General features: G+C 38.1%; 2 protein-coding genes across 3 annotated transcripts; both read right to left on the reverse strand.

The window, feature by feature from the left end:
* Positions 1 to 5599: 5599 nt before the first annotated feature.
* LOC146699087 (uncharacterized) lies at positions 5600 to 9709 on the reverse strand. The gene is made up of 6 exons (XM_085472605.1): positions 9605 to 9709; positions 9292 to 9375; positions 8927 to 9110; positions 8279 to 8808; positions 7988 to 8124; positions 5600 to 7901 (listed from the first exon to the last, which is right to left on the reverse strand). Exons 1-6 carry the CDS (start codon positions 9707 to 9709, stop codon positions 7313 to 7315), a joined length of 1629 nt encoding a protein of 542 aa, XP_085328731.1. The 3' UTR covers positions 5600 to 7312.
* Positions 9239 to 17362, reverse strand: LOC146699088 (uncharacterized). 2 transcript variants are annotated; one of them, XR_014922759.1, is made up of 2 exons: positions 9560 to 17356; positions 9239 to 9375 (listed from the first exon to the last, which is right to left on the reverse strand). XR_014922759.1 is itself a non-coding variant. In XM_085472028.1 (2 exons), exons 1-2 carry the CDS (start codon positions 17358 to 17360, stop codon positions 11116 to 11118), a joined length of 6153 nt encoding a protein of 2050 aa, XP_085328154.1. In that variant the 5' UTR covers positions 17361 to 17362; the 3' UTR covers positions 11064 to 11115. The 2 variants fall into 2 exon arrangements, 1 of the variants encoding a protein (XP_085328154.1); XM_085472028.1 differs by lacking the exon at positions 9239 to 9375 and having other exon boundaries at positions 11064 to 11124; positions 11217 to 17362.
* Positions 17363 to 21424: the final 4062 nt, after the last annotated feature.

A 21424-nucleotide genomic window follows, 5' to 3' on the forward strand; every position in this document is an offset into this window, starting at 1 on the left:
AGGCCCTGATTTGTGGATTTGAATTCCTCAGCCCTCAGATATGATTGGCTGGCTTAGAAGCCATGAAGGCCCCAATATGCAAATTTGAATGCCTCAGGACACATATATGATTGGCTGGGAAACCGTGCAGGCCCTGATTTGAAAATTTGAATGTCTAAGTCCTCACAGAGGATTGGCTGCCTGGGGACATGGCAGAAATATATAGAAATACTATGATTAAGCATAAATACTACATTTAGTAGAAATACTATGTTTTAGCACAAATACTATAAAAAGCAGAAATACTATAATTTAGCAGAAATACTATATTATTAAGCACAAATCCTATAAAAAGCAGAAATACTATATTAGGCACAAATCCTATAAAAAGCAGAAATAGTATGATTAAGCATAAATACTACATTTAGTAGAAATACTATGTTTTAGCACAAATAGTATAAAAAGCAGAAATATTATAATTTAGCACAAATATTATAATTTAGCACAAATAGTATAAAAAGCAGAAATACTACATTTAGTAGAAATACTATGTTTTAGCACAAATAGTATAAAAAGCAGAAATATTATAATTTAGCACAAATAGTATAAAAAGCAGAAATATTATAATTTAGCACAAATAGTATAAAAAGCAGAAATATTATAATTTAGCACAAATAGTATAAAAAGCAGAAATACTACATTTAGTAGAAATACTATGTTTTAGCACAAATAGTATAATAAAGCAGAAACACTATAAATTAGCAGAAATACTGTATTTAGCACAAGTACCGAAAAGTACCAGAAATACTATGATTTAGCAGAATAGCAATAACTTACAAAATTACAAATATGGAGGCATATTGAAACAGAAATGCAGAGAGGGACACACAAACACAGGCTCTAATCCAGTCAATCAGTCTAACTATATTCAATTTAAATCCTACAATGACATGCTGCCAAATAAGGGCAGGGTCCTCTCTCTCCCACTAAACACACACACACACACACACACACACACACACACACACACACACACAGACAGACACAGAGGGAGAGAGCTGCCGAATTTAAATCCACCAATCACAGTGGCTGTTTACGTTTTCCCGCCAAAAAAGGTGCATCTTTTTACACACGCAGCAGAGAGAGGCACAGGATTATTGCAGTCTATTTCTCATAGTGACGACTCCCCTCAAACAAATGACCATAATTTCCTAACCGTAGGGGCTAGAACGGTCATTCTTACACCGTTTTGTTCAGAAGACATGGGGGAATCTTCCAGTGTTTACAATTTATCGTTAAAATATGAATTATTAAAGATATTTGACTTCTAATGCACCATAACTGAGTAGAGCGAAGCAAAAACTGCCTTGACTTGCCCTCAAACAACGCTTTGTAACTTGAAATCTATTTGGAGTATCGATATCATTCTTTCACCGTAAGAGACAGCAGGCTTTGGTGAACAATCATGGAAATTTTCAGGTCTCTGTGGAAATCCAACAAAAAGTTATGACGAGAGAAAAAAGTGGTTCATTTCCAGACTTTGAAATCTGAAGAAATCTGAGCGAAGGACGAATTTCCTACCCTCAAACAAGTCCAACTCATTTCAGAACGGTAATAGTTGAGAAAGAAATTCTTGAATTGTGAGCGTCAGGAGTGTCTGAAGATATGCCGGGACAAGCCTCATGTCTTAACTTTGCTTCGTTAAGGAGATATGACGATTCGAATATGCCTCTCATTCCAGAAATGCAGCGGTGATTTTGAACAAACTCTCCATTGACTTTATATGGAGAGTTTTCTGACCTTGTGTTAGTCTGAGGAGATTTGCGAAAGTTCTATGAATACCACAACAATGATAGTGACATTTTCTGAAAGCCAGCAAAAATACCTACGTTTTGATGTATAATTTGTGGAAGTTGAGTGAAAATTGAGCAAGTAGCAAACAGTTGTTCGGACATGAAGAGAAGACTGCAAAACCTTCAGTGACACACTGGAAGCCAAGAGCATAGCAACCATAACAACGCATGTATTTTGTGAAAAATCACAATTTTGCAACTGAAAACTTTAAGAGGCATAAAAGTAAAACAGTAAAAGATTTGAAAAAGCTGAATCATACCTGAATAGCCCAATAATTTGTGAACATTTTAAAATTTGAATGGTTGTTCTAGGTGAAAGTATGAGGAAGTAGTTAAGTTTCAAAAACAAGCAAATTTTAGCAGAATTGCTGAAGTTTCCCATTCATTTCAATGGGACAAATTAAAGGAAAAAAGTGGAATATTTTAAAAAGTATAATAGTTAAAAATAGCAAAAGTCATAGCCGGAAAGAGCAAAAATAGCTGAATAGTTTAAAATTTGAACGGTGAAAATCGGCTGAAAATTGTGGAAGTAGTTCTACGGCGAAAAGTGTACGGAAGTCCTAAGAATAATAATAATAATAATAAAGAATAAAGAGAAACAGGAACTCAATAGTGTGGATGCTTAAAGCATCCACACAATAATAACTAGAAAAATTTGCATTTCCTGCGAAAATGCAGTGTGGATGCTTAAAGCTGAAGCTGTATGCAAAAAGTAGCTGAAAAAGCTGAAAAGTTGCAGAAATTGTAAAAACTTTGCAGAAGCAAAAGAAGTTTGCTAAAATGGAATAACTTAGCAGAACTGCAATATCTTAGAGGAAACATAATACTTGGCAGAAATACAATAGCATAGCAGAATTTAGCAGAAATATTGTAACTTACCAGAAACATGATAACTTCTCAAAAATACAAGAATTTAGGAGAAATAGTATAAGATAACAGAAAGAATATATTTAGCCAAAAATACTTAAACATTACAGAAACACTATGATTTAGAAAAATAGTACAACAGAGCAGAAATATTGTGATTTACCAGAGACACTGTGATGAACTATGAATATTGTAATTTTAAATTGAGACTATGTTTTAGCACAAATATTATAATTTAGCAGAAATACTATAATTTAGCAGAAATACTATATTAAGCACAAATCCTATAAAAAGCAGAAATGGTATGATTAAGCACAAATACTACATTTAGTAGAAATACTTTGTTTTAGCACAAATCCCATAAAAAGCAGAAATACTGTACTATGATTTAGTAGAAAAACTATAATTAATCAGAAATACTAAATTTAGCAGAAATACTATATTAAGCACAAATCTTATAAAAAGCAGAAATACTATAATTTAGCAGAAATACTATATTAAGCACAAATCCTATAAAAAGCAGAAATACTATATTAGGCACAAATCCTATAAAAAGCAGAAATAGTATGATTAAGCATAAATACTACATTTAGTAGAAATACTATGTTTTAGCACAAATAGTATAAAAAGCAGAAATATTATAATTTAGCACAAATAGTATAAAAAGCAGAAATATTATAATTTAGCACAAATAGTATAAAAAGCAGAAATATTATAATTTAGCACAAATAGTATAAAAAGCAGAAATACTACATTTAGTAGAAATACTATGTTTTAGCACAAATAGTATAAAAAGCAGAAATATTATAATTTAGCACAAATAGTATAAAAAGCAGAAATATTATAATTTAGCACAAATAGTATAAAAAGCAGAAATATTATAATTTAGCACAAATAGTATAAAAAGCAGAAATACTACATTTAGTAGAAATACTATGTTTTAGCACAAATAGTATAATAAAGCAGAAATACTATAATTTAGCAGAAATACTGTATTTAGCACAAGTACCAAAAAGTACCAGAAATACTATGATTTAGCAGAATAGCAATAACTTACAAAATTACAAATATGGAGGCATATTGAAACAGAAATGCAGAGAGGGACACACAAACACAGGCTCTAATCCAGTCAATCAGTCTAACTATATTCAATTTAAATCCTACAATGACATGCTGCCAAATAAGGGCAGGGTCCTCTCTCTCCCACTAAACACACACACACACACACACACACACACACACACACACACACACACAGACAGACACAGAGGGAGAGAGCTGCCGAATTTAAATCCACCAATCAGAGTGGCTGTTTACGTTTTCCCGCCAAAAAAGGTGCATCTTTTTACACACGCAGCAGAGAGAGGCACAGGATTATTGCAGTCTATTTCTCATAGTGACGACTCCCCTCAAACAAATGACCATAATTTCCTAACCGTAGGGGCTAGAACGGTCATTCTTACACCGTTTTGTTCAGAAGACATGGGGGAATCTTCCAGTGTTTACAATTTATCATTAAAATATGAATTATTAAAGATATTTGACTTCTAATGCACCATAACTGAGTAGAGCGAAGCAAAAACTGCCTTGACTTGCCCTCAAACAACGCTTTGTAACTTGAAATCTATTTGGAGTATCGATATCATTCTTTCACCGTAAGAGACAGCAGGCTTTGGTGAACAATCATGGAAATTTTCAGGTCTCTGTGGAAATCCAACAAAAAGTTATGACGAGAGAAAAAAGTGGTTCATTTCCAGACTTTGAAATCTGAAGAAATCTGAGCGAAGGACGAATTTCCTACCCTCAAACAAGTCCAACTCATTTCAGAACGGTAATAGTTGAGAAAGAAATTCTTGAATTGTGAGCGTCAGGAGTGTCTGAAGATATGCCGGGACAAGCCTCATGTCTTAACTTTGCTTCGTTAAGGAGATATGACGATTCGAATATGCCTCTCATTACAGAAATGCAACGGTGATTTTGAACAAACTCTCCATTGACTTTATATGGAGAGTTTTCTGACCTTGTGTTAGTCTGAGGAGATTTGCGAAAGTTCTATGAATACCACAACAATGATAGTGACATTTTCTGAAAGCCAGAAAAAATACCTACGTTTTGATGTATAATTTGTGGAAGTTGAGTGAATATTGAGCAAGTAGCAAACAGTTGTTCGGACATGAAGAGAAGACTGCAAAAGCTTCAGTGGCACACTGGAAGCCAAGAGCATAGCAACCATAACAACGCATGTATTTTGTGAAAAATCACAATTTTGCAACTCAAAACTTTAAGAGGCATAAAAGTAAAACAGTAAAAGATTTGAAAAAGCTGAATCATACCTGAATAGCCCAATAATTTGTGAACATTTTAAAATTTGAATGGTTGTTCTAGGTGAAAGTATGAGGAAGTAGTTAAGTTTCAAAAACAAGCAAATTTTAGCAGAATTGCTGAAGTTTCCCATTCATTTCAATGGGACAAATTAAAGGAAAAAAGTGGAATATTTTAAAAAGTATAATAGTTAAAAATAGCAAAAGTCATAGCCGGAAAGAGCAAAAATAGCTGAATAGTTTAAAATTTGAACGGTGAAAATCGGCTGAAAATTGTGGAAGTAGTTTAACGGCGAAAAGTGTACGGAAGTCCTAAGAATAATAATAATAATAACTAGAAAAATTTGCATTTCCTGCGAAAATGCAGTGTGGATGCTTAAAGCTGAAGCTGTATGCAAAAAGTAGCTGAAAAAGCTGAAAAGTTGCAGAAATTGTAAAAACTTTGCAGAAGCAAAGGAACTTTGCTAAAATGGAATAACTTAGCAGAACTGCAATCACTTAGAGGAAACTGTAAAGCTGAAGCTGTCTGCTGAAAATAGTTGAAAATAGCTGAAGAAGCTGAAGAAATCAAAGTCAGCGTTTAAAAAGTTGTTGAAATTTTAATAACTTTGCAGAAGAACATCAAGTTAGCAAAAATGTAATAACTTAGCAGAAATGCAATAACTTAGAAGAAACATAACAATTCAGCAGAAATGTTGTAGTTTACCAGAAGCTACAACTTAGCAGAAATGTAATAATTTATTAAAAAATTAATAACTTGGCAGAAATATTACAACTTACCAGAACTGCTATAATTTTGCAGAAATGTAATTATTAGGAAAAAAATGTATACAGATAACAGCTGAAAACGATGACGTAACCTCAAAGTTACTTGTTTAACTGTGAAAAATGACCAGAAACATTAGAAAAGAAAGAAAACCAATTCAATTCAATTTATATAGCAACAAATCACAACAAAAGTCGCCTTAAGGCGCTTCATAGATACAGAGAAAAACCCAACAATCATATGACATATGACCCCCTATGAGCAAGCACTTTGGCGACAGTGGGAAGGAAAAACTCCCTTTTAACAGGAAGAAACCTCCAGCAGAACCAGGCTCAGGGAGGGGCGGCCATCTGCTGCGACCGGTTGGGGTGAGAGAAGGAAGACAGGAATACCAGCCAGCAGATAAACTGATGTGAAACAAAACCAAGGTAAAATTGCAGAATTTACACAGTTGGTGAAAGGTAAAAATGGCAACAAAAAAACCCCAAACAAACAAACAAAAAAAAACAAACAAACAACATTTAGTTAATAAGTGCACAAGATGATTCGATGATAAATATGGTGAATAATAATCACTGCCCTGCGTTAGAGAGTGACTTATGATGATGTATTAATTGGCTTAACTTTACCTCTAACAGCTTTTCACATAGTGCTGTGACCAGGGTGAAATCCATCATAAAGTAACTGTAAACAGTAGAACCATTAGCATGAATGTTATGGTTCTACTCTGATCAAAACTCAAGTCAGCTGTGTGACCTGATATAAAATGATAAAGAGGAACACATATAAATGACCTTTATGAACTTTTCAAAATGACTTTATATGTCTGACCCATTATCTATATATATTAGAGCAGATGTGGAAAACCACTGTTAGACCTACTCTATACTAACACAAACACAGTCAAAAATTCATTGCTAGTGTGACATGTGGTCCTTTTTGCCTTTGACCAATGATATGCTGGTTACTTGGACCAGTTTAGTATTTGCTGTCACAGAGGAATGTTAACCATAAATCCAAAAGACAAAACTGAAAAAATATGTTAATTGCAAACATGTTTTTGCTTAGTAAGAGGATTGAAATTACATGGAAACTGTCACCTTAAAGCCTCATTGTAAATATCATCACAAACAGATGTTTTCCACACGGTTAACAAAGCTCCACCACATCCAATCACTGCATATAAATCTAAAAGAAAACAACAACAAATAAAATGTAATTAACACAAGTGAAGTCTAAGGAGCTTGGAAAGAAAAGCGTCTGGACTTCTTTGAGTTCCTTGAAGACGTTTCACCTCTCATCCGAGAAGCTTCTTCAGTTCTAAGGGTCAATGGTGGAGAGTCCCAGATTTAAACCCAGTGGGAGTTTCCCCCCAAAGAGGGACAAAGAACCCCCTGATGATCCTCTACCTAATCACATGAGCCAAGGTGTGAAAGTGGGTGTGGGTCCCAATCAGCCAGGGTTTCGGGTGAGCTCATTGTGAAACCTGGCCCCACCCTATCATGTGATTTCCCGAGGTCAGGAAATCACCCACGCCCACTCCCAGGATGTGAGTGGACGTTACGGTGTCTGGGGAGGGAACTCAAAACTGGATTATAGATGGCAGACAGTTGGTGTCGTAAACCACCGCCTCTGTTTAAAGATGGTCGCTCACAGTGGACGTAAATGGCTTCTTTCACTCCTCCATCTGTCCAAAATGTGAACATTGGCATCCTCAAAGACTGACCTTTGTCCTTTAGATGCAGATGGACTGCTGAGTCTTGTCCTGTGGAGGTGGCTCTTCTATGTTGTGCCATGTGCTTGTGAAGTGGCTGTTTGGTCTCTCCGATGTAGAAGTCTGGGCATTCCTCGCTGCACTGTACAGCATACACCACATTGTTAAGTTTGTGTTTAGGAGTTTTGTCTTTCGGGTGAACCAGTTTCTGTCTGAGTGTGTTACTGGGTCTGAAGTACACTGGGATGTCATGCTTGGAGAAAACTCTCCTGAGTTTTTCTGATACACCGGCTACATAGGGGATGACAATGTTGTTGTGTCTGTCTTTCTTATCCTCCCTCGCTGGTGTCTGATGTTCTTTTCTGTGAAGCTGGAATGCAGGCACACTGGACGAGCTTATTCTAAAAAATACAGAAAAAGGAACATTTTAGTTGTGTTAAGGCCTAAAAACTACAAATAAGCTATACAATGAACAATATTGAAATACCTTATAGGTGCTGCAGGCCATATAACCAGAATCCAGAGCAATCTCACACTCACATGATGGTGAGGAAAGACATGAGCTCTGCAGTGAGGTTTGAATGTCTCAGTTGGAACACTGAAGAACTCAGAAGACAGCAATACCTGCACAGAGAGACAGAGTAGAAAAAGCATAGATTTGTAATCCATAATGTGAATTAAAACTCAAAAAGTGTCAACAAGTATAATCATTTGAGTGTGGAATTATTTATGCAATAAACAGGATTTAAATTAATTAATTGAATTAAAAAACACTGACATGTGTCCTAATTACTCCAAGTTTGTGTTCCAGAGGGTGATGGGAGTCAAAGAGGAGGTACTGGTCCGTGTGTGTGGGCTTCCGGTAAACTTCGATGTTGAGTTTGCCGTTCTCTTCAATGTGCATAGCGCAGTCCAGGAAAAGCAAACAGTCGTCCTTTGTGTCTTCCCTGGTGAACTTGATGTTTTTATCCACGGTGTTAATGTGCGCAGTGAAGGATTCCACTTCTTGCCTTTTGATTTTGACCCAGGTTTCATCTACATATCTGTACCAGTGGCTGGGTACTCTTCCTTTGAAAGAGCCAAGAGCCTTCCTTTCCACTTCCTCCATGTAAAGGTTGGCTACAACAGGTGACACAGGGGAACCCATGGCACAGCCATGTTTTTGTCTGTAGAAACCCTCGTTGTATTTGAAATATGTAGTGGTGAGGCAGAGGTCTAACAGTGTGCACATCTGATCGGGTGTGAAGTTGGTCCTGTCTTCCAAGGAGCTGTCTTCTTGTAGTCGTTTTCTGACAGTCTCCACTGCCTCTGTAGTGGGTATGCAAGTGAAGAGAGAGACTACATCAAAGGACACCATGAGAACCTTCACAGACATGACACAAGGGAAGACTTTTGATTTAATAACTAAGCTTAAAACAAGTGTTACCTTTGAATATTTGTGGGAAAAATCTGATGCTAACCCAAGAATACAAAGCCACACTGGAAATGATGACAGGCTTGCAGCCCTCTGTCTTCCTGGAGTGAGGTGCCCGATCAGTAGAAGTGAATTGACAGAAGTCAGTGTCTGTAAGAGTGGCCAAACACTGATACTCTGTCCACTTGCGTAGAGTCTAAGAAGCTGGAATGCAGGCACACTGGACGAGCTTGTTCTAAAAAATACAGAAAAAGGAACATTTTTTTTGTCTGTAGAAACCCTAAAAACTACAAATAAGTTATACAATGAACAATGTTGAAATACCTTATAGGTGCTGCAGGCCACATAACCAGAATCCAGAGCAATCTCACACTCACATGATGGTGAGGAAAGACATGAGCTCTGCAATGAGGTTTGAAGGCCTCAGTTGGGACACAGAAGAACTCAGAAGACAGCAATACCTGCACAGAGAGACAGAGTAGAAAAAGCATAGATTTGTAATCCATAATGTGAATTAAAACTCAAAAAGTGTCAACAAGTATAATCATTTGAGTGTGGAATTATTTATGCAATAAACAGGATTTTAATTAATTAATTGAATTAAAAACACTGACATTTTTTTTTATCAAAGATAAAGAATGATACCTCTCTCTGCTCTGAGGATCACTGAGCATCTCTGACAGGAAATACAGTTTCCTCAGTATGAGTCATCATTGATGGTCTCAGAGGTGTGTAGTGTGGTAGCATGATGATGGTCTCCAGATCAGGCAGGAGGTCAGGTGATGGGTGTGTCATCTTCTCCATTGAAGACACACTGGTATGGCAATTCATAACACAGCAGTCTCCTTGTGGCATGTAGTTATCTGTGCAGTCCAGCACTGATGGATCAGGTTTGGCTCAGCAGTTCATGAAGATGGTGTCTGAAAAAATATATCTAACAAAACACGTGCTTATAACACCACCCACCCAGCTCAGCCCCCAAGTGTCTATGTAATGCTGGTATGGGGTGTCGGTTACTAAGTCTAATTAGTGCATCAGAAAGCGGGGGCTACACCTAAAGCCCACACTTTTTGATGTCTTTGTTTATTAGCAGCTTTTTCCAGCTGCTCAGAGAATTCTGACTTGGCCTTTATCCACCCAAACCCAAACCCACCCGGATAAAGGCCAAGTCAAACTCACACACCATACCAGCATTACATAGACACTTGGGGGCTGATCTGGGTGGGTGGTGTTAAACTGTAGTCGGGAACTTTCAGAAAACTATCCATTTACTTCTAAATCAGTTTTTATACATATTCTGTAAGCTGTACTAATGTTTTTCTCTACATAATGTATCATTATAGACATCTCTGGTAGCGTAAAGATAGTTTATAACTTTTGACATTTTTTACCTGTAAAACATGATAAGCAAAACCTCATTCATCACAAAAACTTTTGATTCTACAAAAGCTACTATAATCAAGAAAATATAATTGTCTGTATTTATTCATGTGAGCCATAATAAATACCTGCATTTATGTGGGATTTATTTATTTACTATTTCATATTTTCAAGCCCTTGGAGGGGAAGATCTCGTTTGTTGAGCTACATACGTCACAGTAAAAAGATTTAGTCATTTAAAACATGAGAATAAAAGAAATGATGTTGGTTTAATAAATGTTGCAGCACATTTCAGATCAGAGGTGCATGATAGCAGATGTTCTCTGTTCTGCATGAAGTTCAGCAATGATTTGGTGAAATGATTAATAACATTGCAATAAGAAAGGGTCTTCTGACAGACAGAGTAGGGAAGACCCTTTTTTCAATGAAAAATCTTTTTCATGCTCTACAATCAGTAAACTCTGTAACAAACATGATCTGTAATTGTTTCAAAACTCACCAGACGACTTCATGATTGGCTCGAGGACAGGACACAAAAGACAGGGTTGTGGTAACTGTAATATGATCTCAGAACACCTGAATACAGACATTTCTGTGGCTGAGAAATAAAAATGAGGTCAAGCAGGGTGTTCTTGTCTGTAGTGGCAGAAGTGATCAGCTGTGAATACCCTCTCGACTGAAACTGCTCCAGAATCTGTTTTCTTCCACTCTGCAACTGGTTTTCATTAAAATCTCCACACACAATGATTGGGTGACAGTCCATGATTTCAAGTGAATCTAAAAGACTTACCAGGTTTTGCATGAATGGTGTCAAACTGTAGTCAGGGGGTCTGTACACAACAGCAATGAGCGCAGGGAATGGAGCCTGAACCTTCAACACTAAAAACTCAAGATCAGTGACATTATGCAGATACTGTTTTACCTGAACCTGAAAATGATTCCTCAAATACACAACAACTCCCCCACCACTTCTGCTGGCCATGTGAGGAAAGTTTGTGTAGGACACATGTCTGTTGCGTTTAAACATGGTGTAGCCGTCCAAATGAAGACTGTCTGCAACAAAGGAGCCTTGAAGGTGAGACTCAGTGAGACACAAAACATCTGCTAAACACATTTCATGATGACTCTTGATGTCACTGATGTGAGATGGCAAACCCTCCGTATTGTGATGGATCAGTGTAAGAGTGTCAAGTCTGCTGGCTGTTTCTCTGACCTGAAGAAGAGGCATCATTTCCTCAACACTGGCTTGTCTCATGGTTTGGAGCGCTGCAGTTACCTCGGGATTGGCGTAAATCTTTTTCTCATCCAAGTCCTGCAAATAGAGTCCACTGAGAGACGTCACCCTGCTGAGAGCAACGTAAGCCATACCTGGTTCAAAAATGTTCTTCATTGAAACTACAGCTGTCTGTGTTGTAAGACCCTGAGTTTTGTGAATTGTGCAAGCGAATGCTAGCTTTACAGGAAACTGTCTGCGTACCGCTCCTTTAAACTTCAGACTCTCCTCTGCTCTCTCAATGTAAACAAGATCATCAGATGCTGCATTAGCACTGCGGTTGTGTCTCATAGGCTGCCGGTTGTCCATCCTGAGCCCCAGTTTAATTATGTGTCCATCATTTTCAGATCTCACCACCTTTATCAGTATACCAAAAGCACCGTTGACTAAACCGTTTAGTGTGTCCAAGTTTCTGGTCAGCATGACTCGAGCTCCTTCAGCAACATTCAGAGTGTCAGGTAAATCATTTCGCCCACCTGTAAATGGTTTGTCTCTTCGTTCCATTCTGCCTGTACATTTATCCTTCTGGAAATCGTCTGCATTGATGATTATGATGTTTGAATGAAGCTTCTTCAGGGTATCTGTGTTGTGGGATTCCACATTCTTGTTGGTGGCATAAATGTGTAAGACCTCAGTTGGACATTCTTCTGGTGCAGTCACAGCCTGTGACAACAAATCTCTGTCGCACTGAGAAAGCTCATCTGTCTTTTCTTTGACTCTAATCCTGTTCAGCATCTCTGCAAAGGCCACATCATCTTTCTGACGCATGATCTCGGTTAGAGTGATCATCTGAAAATGCTCCTGCCATAGGTCAATCTGTTCTGGATCGTAAACACAGAGAGGTTTAGACTGTCGCACTGGTGGCAGCTGGTAAAAATCTCCAACAGCTAAAACTGACATTCCACCAAAAGGTCTCTGAGTGCCTTTGATTTGTTTCAGTCTTGCATCCACATAGGCAAAAAGGGGTTTTGAAACCATTGAAATCTCATCAATAACAATAATTTCAGCATTCATCAGCTCAGATCTGACTTCATCCAGTTGGTTACCAAGTCCTTGAATGGGTGGTTTCAGACTCCTGGGTAGTTTCAGTAGAGAATGTAACGTAGAGCCACTGATAGAAAAAGCTGCTGTACCGGTAAATGAAGTCAGTAAAACAGTTGGATTTGATATGTCAGCTTCTTCTGCATTAGCAGGCAGTCTGCTCAGGATCTTTGATGCTTCAGAATGAATACACTTAATCAGATGTGACTTTCCAGTTCCTGCACCACCGTTGATATAGAAGAAAAATGGATCTGGGTTCAAACCACAAACTCGCTGAATACACCAGTCTCTTATGGCATAGAACACGCAGGCCTGCTTCTGGTTCAGATTCTGATACATTACACGTACCACGGCTGGATCGACTGCAGGTTGTTCTCTGACGGCTCTGATCTTTGTTACAGCATCAGACTGACGACTGTAGTCGGGGACATTCTCCTGTTCGTTCTCATCATCAGAATGTCTCTCAGGAAGATTCTCATCACATTGCAGCCTCACAACTTCAGATTCAGGAGCAAGATTACACCATTCATCAATCACAACATCCCTATTTTGTTCAAACTCTTCCAGTGCACTCTCAATATCCTCAGAGTTCTTCTCATACTTGTCTTTATTTCTTTTCACAACCCTTTTCACAGACTCACTGTGGTCTGAACATGGAAGTCGTACAAAACCTGAGTTGTAGAAGGACTGATAGGTTTGGAACCCTTGTGGTTTCAGTTCCTGCTCTGATCTGTGTGGAAGGTAAAGTCTCAACAGTCGACCATAATATTGCTCAGGATCTTTTTCCTGTGAACAGTGGTAATATCTGATTATAGCTGGTTTATCATTCTTTCGCCTTTGTACAAATCCAAGCTGGTTTAGAAGAGGAAGCACATCTTTTCCTTCATTTGGACCACTCACCAACCTGCACAAGGCAGCAAAATCAGCCAGTGACATTTCCTCATATTCTGGGGTCTCAGGTCTGCATTTGTATTTATCACTCAAACTTGTCATCCAAATATTACAACTGTCGTGTGTTGTGCTTTCCAGGAAGCTCATGGGCCGACTCATTTTTACTGGGTTATCATCTGTTGGTACAAATACAACACTGCGGGAACATTTTTTCATTTTTAGGCCACAGACTCGAGTCACACACTCCTGTGCGCTGATTTCTCTCTTTTTTGAGTAAGCCTGCATCACAGCTCTCATTTCATCACATTCATTGACGGTGTTCTTATCAGAGTTGTCAATAACTGTCTTCAGGTATTCAGAGAGGCCAGATTCTTTCTTTGTTATATATTTACAGAGGTATTCTATACATGAATAGGCATTCAAAATGAATGAGACATCTAAATTAGAGTTCCAGGCTTCAAGCAGGTCTGGGTTGTAATTGTTGATCCAACACTCATTTGGGTCACGTTTCAGAATCAGAGCTGTTTTCTTGTTTATGTCTTGGAGGCATTGTTCATACTCATTCATTGTCAAGTTGCATCGTGACAGAATCTGCTCTATGGTGAGGGAAGCAGCTTCAGGTTCCTTCAGCAGGTTCAACAAAGGTCTGAGTTTGGCTTTTGCAGCTTCAGTGTCTGAATCCTCATCCTGTCTCACAATCATTGTTCTTGTAGCTGGTGGTTTGGGAAACCCAAATCTACAACCAGAGTTCACACTCTTAAAGCATGTCTTTGTGTGGTTTTTGCTGTGCTTTTGTAGCTCAGTGACTTTTTTGTGCAGTTCAGGTTGTTTTTCTGGATCAGGGAGTTGAGCTGAGATGTATCTGTCAACAAAGTCACAGACAGTTTGGTCATCATCCACATCTGCTTCTACCTTTTCTCGAATCCACAGCAACATGTGTATATGTGGACTACCTCTGTGCTGGAACTCAACTCTGTAAAAGTAATCAATGATCTCACCAAGGGGCTGTGCAGGAGAAAAAAGCAAATCTCTGAACAAAGCCTCAACACGTTTATCAAACATTCGCATGGTGGTTACTGGATTTGATCTTAGAATTTCACACTTTTCTGACCAGTCCAGGGCTTCAAAATCAACCTCTTCACCTTGCTGTCTCTTTATTGCTTGAATCACTTCAGGCCATCTCATCTCAGCAGCAGAGAAAGTGACAAAGAACTGAGGTGTTCCTATTTGGCGAACCATGCTGAATAGATCTCTGGTAGTTTTCTGCCAGTAAGCTGGAGTTCCTCTGAGTGGCTGCATAAATCTGATTGCATCTTTATTTCTTACCAGCTTCTCTACTTCTGTCTTACTTTGTAACATTCCTGATGTGATTTTGCGTCCATCTTTGGTCATAGTTTTACCTTTCCTTAGCTGTATTGTCATGCTGGAATTAGCCAAGTGTATTTCAGTGACAAACTGTGAGAAAAACAGGTAATTTGTGTCTTTAGCAAATCTTGCATCAATGTTGAAAAGCCTTGACTTGAAGTAAGCACTTGGTGTGAGTTTAAGACGTCTCTTTTCATCCAGTGTATTCTGACCAGTAGGAAACTGCACAGGAAATGCCATAGCTTCCAAATGAGGAGTTCTGAAGAAGCTAACAGGATTGTTTCTTTCTGCAGGAGCCACACAATATGTGTTATCAGTGAAACAGAGAATCTCTTCTGAAATGTCTACAGGCTGCAGACAACTTTCTAGAGCAAAACCTCCATTGTTCAAATCACTTTCTGGTTCATCTGGATTTTGTTCCTCTGGTTGTTCATCACAGGATTGCATATTAATATCTTGGTCACTTTGAGACTCACTTTCACACAAAAGGGCATCTTTTTCATAGTTGTCAATTTCCATTAAATCTGCTTCATTATAATCATCACTTGCCATGCTGGCTTCATCACTGCTGTCATCATCAGGTAACGTTGGATCACAAAGCAATGCATCATCTCTGATAATAATATCTGTGTACTGTGGATGAATTTGTTTCAGTTTACGCAGAGCTTGAATGAGTTTAGACCAGGTGACAGTCTGGAACAGCTGATGGCCTTTGTAGCACAGTCGTCTTTTCAGCTTTATCCTCATGATCTGTGATTGGCTTCTGATCCTCGGTAAACTGTCAACTGTTTGTTGGACCTCAGATGGTACACACACCACATTACCACGTATGAGTCTCTGTCTCCCCTTTGGAAGAGGAATAATCTTAGCAAATGGTATGCATTTGGCAATCAGATGTCTCTCCAGAATGTTGAGATCACAAAGTTCAGCTGGAATATCCTGCAGTTCTAAACCATTAACAGCAGCAAGCCTGGGCATGCATCCACTTTTGAGGGAACTGTGACATGTGTGACAGATATACTCTTTTTTTCTCTCAACAGGAAAGCTGCAGTGATCATGACATGCTTCATCACACACATGAACAAATTTACCAGTTAGGCACTGATGAGCTACAGTCTGGTGTTTTGAGTAATTTTCTCTTTTGCAGATTTTCACCTGATTAGGAAAAGAAGCTTTTAGACAAACAGTACAAACATAAGATGGTGCTGACTTAATGTTTGATCTGAAACGAGATATGGCCTCATTCATTAAAGTGTTCTCTGGATGACACTGTAAAGTCTCAGCTGGTCGATGCATCTGGCGATATTTCCGTTTTATATTCATTGCACATCTGATATTATGCATCTGTCTGAAAGAAAAACCGTTCCAATATTTTACTCTCATTCGTTCTCTCATATTGTCCTTGTGTTGTTGCTGAAATTGTTTTTCTTCTCCATAACGCTTAGTCAGATAAGATCGTTTTTTCTGTTTAAAATCTTCACTTTTTTTATATAGGTTATATACATATGACCTCATGTAAGCTTTATGTTTTTCTCTGAATTCAGCACAAGTTCTGTAATTTCTTCTTATACGTTCCTTCTGCTGTTCTCTAAACATAGGAAATTGTCTATAAGATTCTTTATATGTTTTTCTCATACGTTCCTTCTGCTTTTCTCGGAATAAAGAATCGTCTTTATACATCCTTATGACACATTCTCTTTTTTTCTCTCTTATTTTAGCACTTTCTCTATAGGTTCTTCTGAAATGTTCTCTCTGTTTCTCTCTATATGTAGCATTTAGTTTATACAGATATTTTTTGTACACACTCTTCTTCGGTCTGTGATCAGGATCATTAGACTTTCTACTACAACCTTTTTTCTTTGCCTTAAAACTTTCATCAAAAGTGTACATCTGCCTTTCTTTCTTTTTCTGATTTTCCTTTCTCTGTGGTAGTTTTTCTTGGGCTAATAATCTTCTCCTCATTTTTTGCCTTTCCTGTTTATTACGTTTCAGCAGTTTATCTGAGAGTTCCTCTGTTATCTTAGTTGAACTGGAGGCACTGTTTGAATCATTCTGAGGAACAGAATCTGATGTTACCTGCGTTTCTCTCACAGAAGATGCAGATGCTTCTTTTTCTAAGTACTCAGAAGGAAGATGGTTGTTTTCAGTAGCAGCTGTCTCATTTGAATAATCCACTCTGGATGATGTCACTTCAGTCGTTAAAGTGTCTCTCACAGTCTTCTGTGTCTGGTCAGTAGATGTTTGGGAGTTTATTTCATGAACAACTTCATTTAAAGCTGGTGCTGGAACAGTTGTAGCTGTTTGTCTGTTTTCATCAGCATCTCTTTGGTCAGCAGCGTTTTCACTGTGAAACTCGATGGGCTGTAGCTCATAGGTACAGGTTGGTGCGATGCTAAACATTCGGTACAAACGTTTGATCCTGTCAATCATGTCATTAAGACGTGTGAACTTCAACATAACTGCAGTTCCACCACTTACACTTGGCGATAATGGCATACCAGTAGACTTACGTGGGTGAGGGTCAAAATATGCATATTCACCTGAAGTCAGCCTGCTAACAGCGATGACTGTTCCTCCCATGACTAGCAAAGCATAGCGAACGTCTGAAGCCAAACACTGTAATCCCTGTTCAAGGCTCGGAAAGTGATCTGTACCATCAAATGTACCGTAATGAGCAAACTGAGACATGTCGACTTGATACTCGTGTCTGCGGCTGGTAACAACTGAAGGAAGTTCATCGCAGGCTAGAAACACACTGTTCACAAACCTCAGTCTGGCATCTGAATAGACGGCATGGCCTTTGTCCAATACACGGTTTAGATCTGCTCTGGTAATAAATTCATCCTCGTGTAAGAATGACAGGAAAACCAAACTGTTAGCCATGCATTGCTGATTCCGGTACTTTCCATACCTAGGAGCGGCCTGGCTTCGGGAAGCACAGACGCTACTCACTCGTGGACGACTTTCACTGTTTGTAACCTGTACATGAGACTGTCCTGGAGCTTGTCCATCATGCTGTGTTTGTACAGTTAGCTGGGGTTCAGTCTGGATTAGCTGCATAACTTCAGGCTCTGGGACAGACACTGAGGGAACACCTTTCTTTACCACATCTGCATAAGACACTGTGGCTGTCTGAACACTGCTCTGCACTTCAGTGCTGGGAAACGTTGAAACACACACCTTTACCTGCTCACTGCTCTGAGAAACATTCAGCTGTTCTTTCTCCTTCTGACGTCTAAGCTTCTGAGACTGAGACCTTTGACCTTTTCTTGGCATTTTGCTGAAGTACAACCTGGAGCTTATATGTGGTTATACACAAATATAAACAAAACTGAACCTTGAAACAGAAAAACTTATAACTCCTCAAGTTACTGTTAAATCTGAGAAATGTACTATTATACTATAAAATGTTTTTATGAATATATGAATAGATGTTAAAAAGCTGATTTGTACTCCAAACTCAAAAAATAAAGGAAATTCAAAGTTCTCTGGAAACAATTTGGTGCGTTTTATTGTACCTCTTTTAGAAACGGGGTTTCTTCAGCTGGATGTTCTGCAGCAGTCAGGAAACAGGAAGTCTGGGTCCTCAGGCACTTCTCGATGACAATACTAACTGAATACTTACACCGAGTGACAAAATGGGTTTGTCCTTAAATAATAGTACTATAAACTTGCAGTCAAATGTTATAGCCAATGAAACAGACTAACAGACTGGATCTGATTTATTATTTATCTGAATGTATGTATTACAAAATAACCAGATTATCTTATTACAAATAAACTTATAAAAAGGTGATATTTTATACAATTGATCAAAGTAAGCCAAACTAGCAGTCCAAACTAAAGTCTAATGCAAAATTAAAATGACAAATGTAGGGCTGTGCAAGTAGTTTCTACTATAAGTTCTACTGTACTGTAATTCTACTACTGTATATTCAACTTGTAATTTCCAGCAAAATGACTGAATGTGAGAGAGTTTAAAGACAGGAAAGAAAGAGCAGTGAGAGCAGAGATCTCTCAGAATTCTGTAACAGATAGATCAAGTTCTGGTAACTTGGATTTCTGAAAATTGGATTCTGAAAGGATTCTCAAAACTTGGATTCTCAAATTAGATAGAGCAGTAGAGATAGAGGGATACAAGATGGAATGGCTTTCAAATTAGATAGAGCAGTAGGGATAGAGGGATACAAGATAGAATGGCTTTCAAATTAGATAGAGCAGTAGGGATAGAGGGATACAAGATAGAATGGCTTTCAAATTAGATAGAGCAGTAGGGATAGAGGGATACAAGATAGAATGGCTTTCAAATTAGATAGAGCGGTAGAGAGAGGGATACAAGATAGAATGGCTTTCAAATTAGATAGAGCGGTAGAGAGAGGGATACAAGATAGAATGGCTTTCAAATTAGATAGAGCGGTAGAGAGAGGGATACAAGATAGAATGGCTTTCAAATTAGATAGAGTTGGGAGAGTGATAGGATAGACAGAATTGCTTATAATGATAGAGAGAGAGAGGATCTTCTGCAGCAGGTCACCTGTAAGACACAAAAGGCCTGGAATTAGTCATATTTCCAACATGCTTGGATTTACCATATTCTTCAGACTATATGGCACACCTAAAATCCTGTCATTATCTCAAAAACATACAATGTGCCTAGCGTATCGATTCTGGTTATGCTTACTGACCTCAAACGGGATTTCTGTGGTACACAGCGCTCAAAATTCTGTCAAATATTTTAGTAATACTTCGGTAAGCTACAAAGCTGCGCTGCTTGATGTATTGTCAGAGCATTATGGCTACCATAGTCAGGACCCTCGTAGAGTAATTCGTATGGTGCTTCAACATAACATTATGGTGTGTGTACAAGGACCTGGCACGTGCTAAGAGACATGCTTATGAAGCAGATTTCAAACTGATCAACCCATGAAGAGTTTGATGAATTTGTGGATGAGGAATGAACTGAAAAAGTGAGTGTATTGTTCTGTATTTTATGTGTTACAACTGAACAGTGTTGAGAGTTGTTTATGAATGACTTGAATAAAGTTTGACTTATCTGACTGTTTGGCTTAATCTGCCTTAAAAACAGGCTTGTTTATTGACATTATGCCTTATAATCTCAAAAATACAGTACATGTAGGGCTTTAAATACTAAAGAGTTCTACAGTAAATTATTGGACTGAACAGAATGACAATGTTTAACAAATGATGGTGGAACTGTTATAAGGACATTTTTACGTTCTATTAAAACAATAAACTAAGTCTATAAACTCAAACCAAGACGTGCTGCTACAGTAACTTACTGTAAATATTATATGGTCCAACAAAACCAACACACTGAGGTTACAGCAGACAGTTTCAGGCCACTCTGTATGAATTTTGGCAAAATGAGAAATTTGGAGACAGCTAGTTTCTACACAGCAGTTTCTACATATTTCAGTCACATTTGGGGCATGTTTGATACACAGCAATAAGCACTACACTAAATCTATAATAAACGTATCATAGCTGATATAAAGGCCTAATTAGCAAAATTTAGTATGATGATAATTTCTTTGTAGATCATTTCATGATAAAAAAAAGAACAGAAGTGAGTGCTGTATCTGAGCTGTTGCATGTAAGATCTTTGCTGGAGATTCCCACATTTCTTAAACAAACAAACAAACAAACAAACATGACTTTCAGACACAGTTCATCTTTTGTAAATTAGGGCAGGATTATTTTCAAAAAACAGCCTTGATAAAAATATCAGGCCACTATAAAATGTCTTATGTTTATGTTTTCATCCCACCTATATTTTGCAAGTCATTATGACAAATTACAAAAAGCAGTTTTTAGGCAGTGATTTAAGGGAAGAAGCTTTTGAAATCCACAATGCCCTACCACCAGTGGTCTCAAACTCTGGTCCTTAAGGCCTGGTGTCCAGAAACTTTTCTATGTGTCCCTGTTGCAACACACCTGAATAACATTAGTAGGTCATTAGCAAAACTCTACAGAACCTGACTGCATGCTGAGGTGGTAATTCAGCCATTTGATTCATGTTATAGCAGCTCATGAGTGAATGAACATGATGCAATGAAAGTACTTTTAGAAGTACATTTTTCCAAACACTTAAATTACTTAAATTTGAGTAGTCTTAGGGGATGTCACTTCAGCACACAGTGAAATTCTATCCTCTCACTAATGACCTACAAATGTTATTCAGGTGTTTTGTAACAGGGACGCATGGAAAAGCTTCAGGACACCGGCCCTTGAAGAGTGGAGTTTGAGACCCCTGTCCTATGTGAATATTTAATTGTCCCTAAACTGCTAGTCGTGAGCTGCTCTAATGTGAAACAAACACATATAGTTCTGTAAAGGTTTACAAAGAGATTTCTAAGGATCTGGAGACCCCAGAAAACAGAAACCCTCCCAGACGTTGTAGCTGAACAGGCAAAAACAAGTTGCCTAATAATATCTCAATGATAACCAAGAGCTGTGCTGACTAACTGCACTAAACTGAATCATCTATAGTGAGAGAAAAACACCAGCATTAAAGTCAAACATGGTGCTGTTACTGTGAT

Source organism: Copadichromis virginalis, linkage group LG11, assembly GCF_057382275.1.
Source record: "Copadichromis virginalis isolate Kocher_CV1m ecotype Utaka linkage group LG11, C_Virginalis_male_GT1.1, whole genome shotgun sequence".
NCBI classification, from domain to species: Eukaryota; Metazoa; Chordata; class Actinopteri; order Cichliformes; family Cichlidae; genus Copadichromis; species Copadichromis virginalis.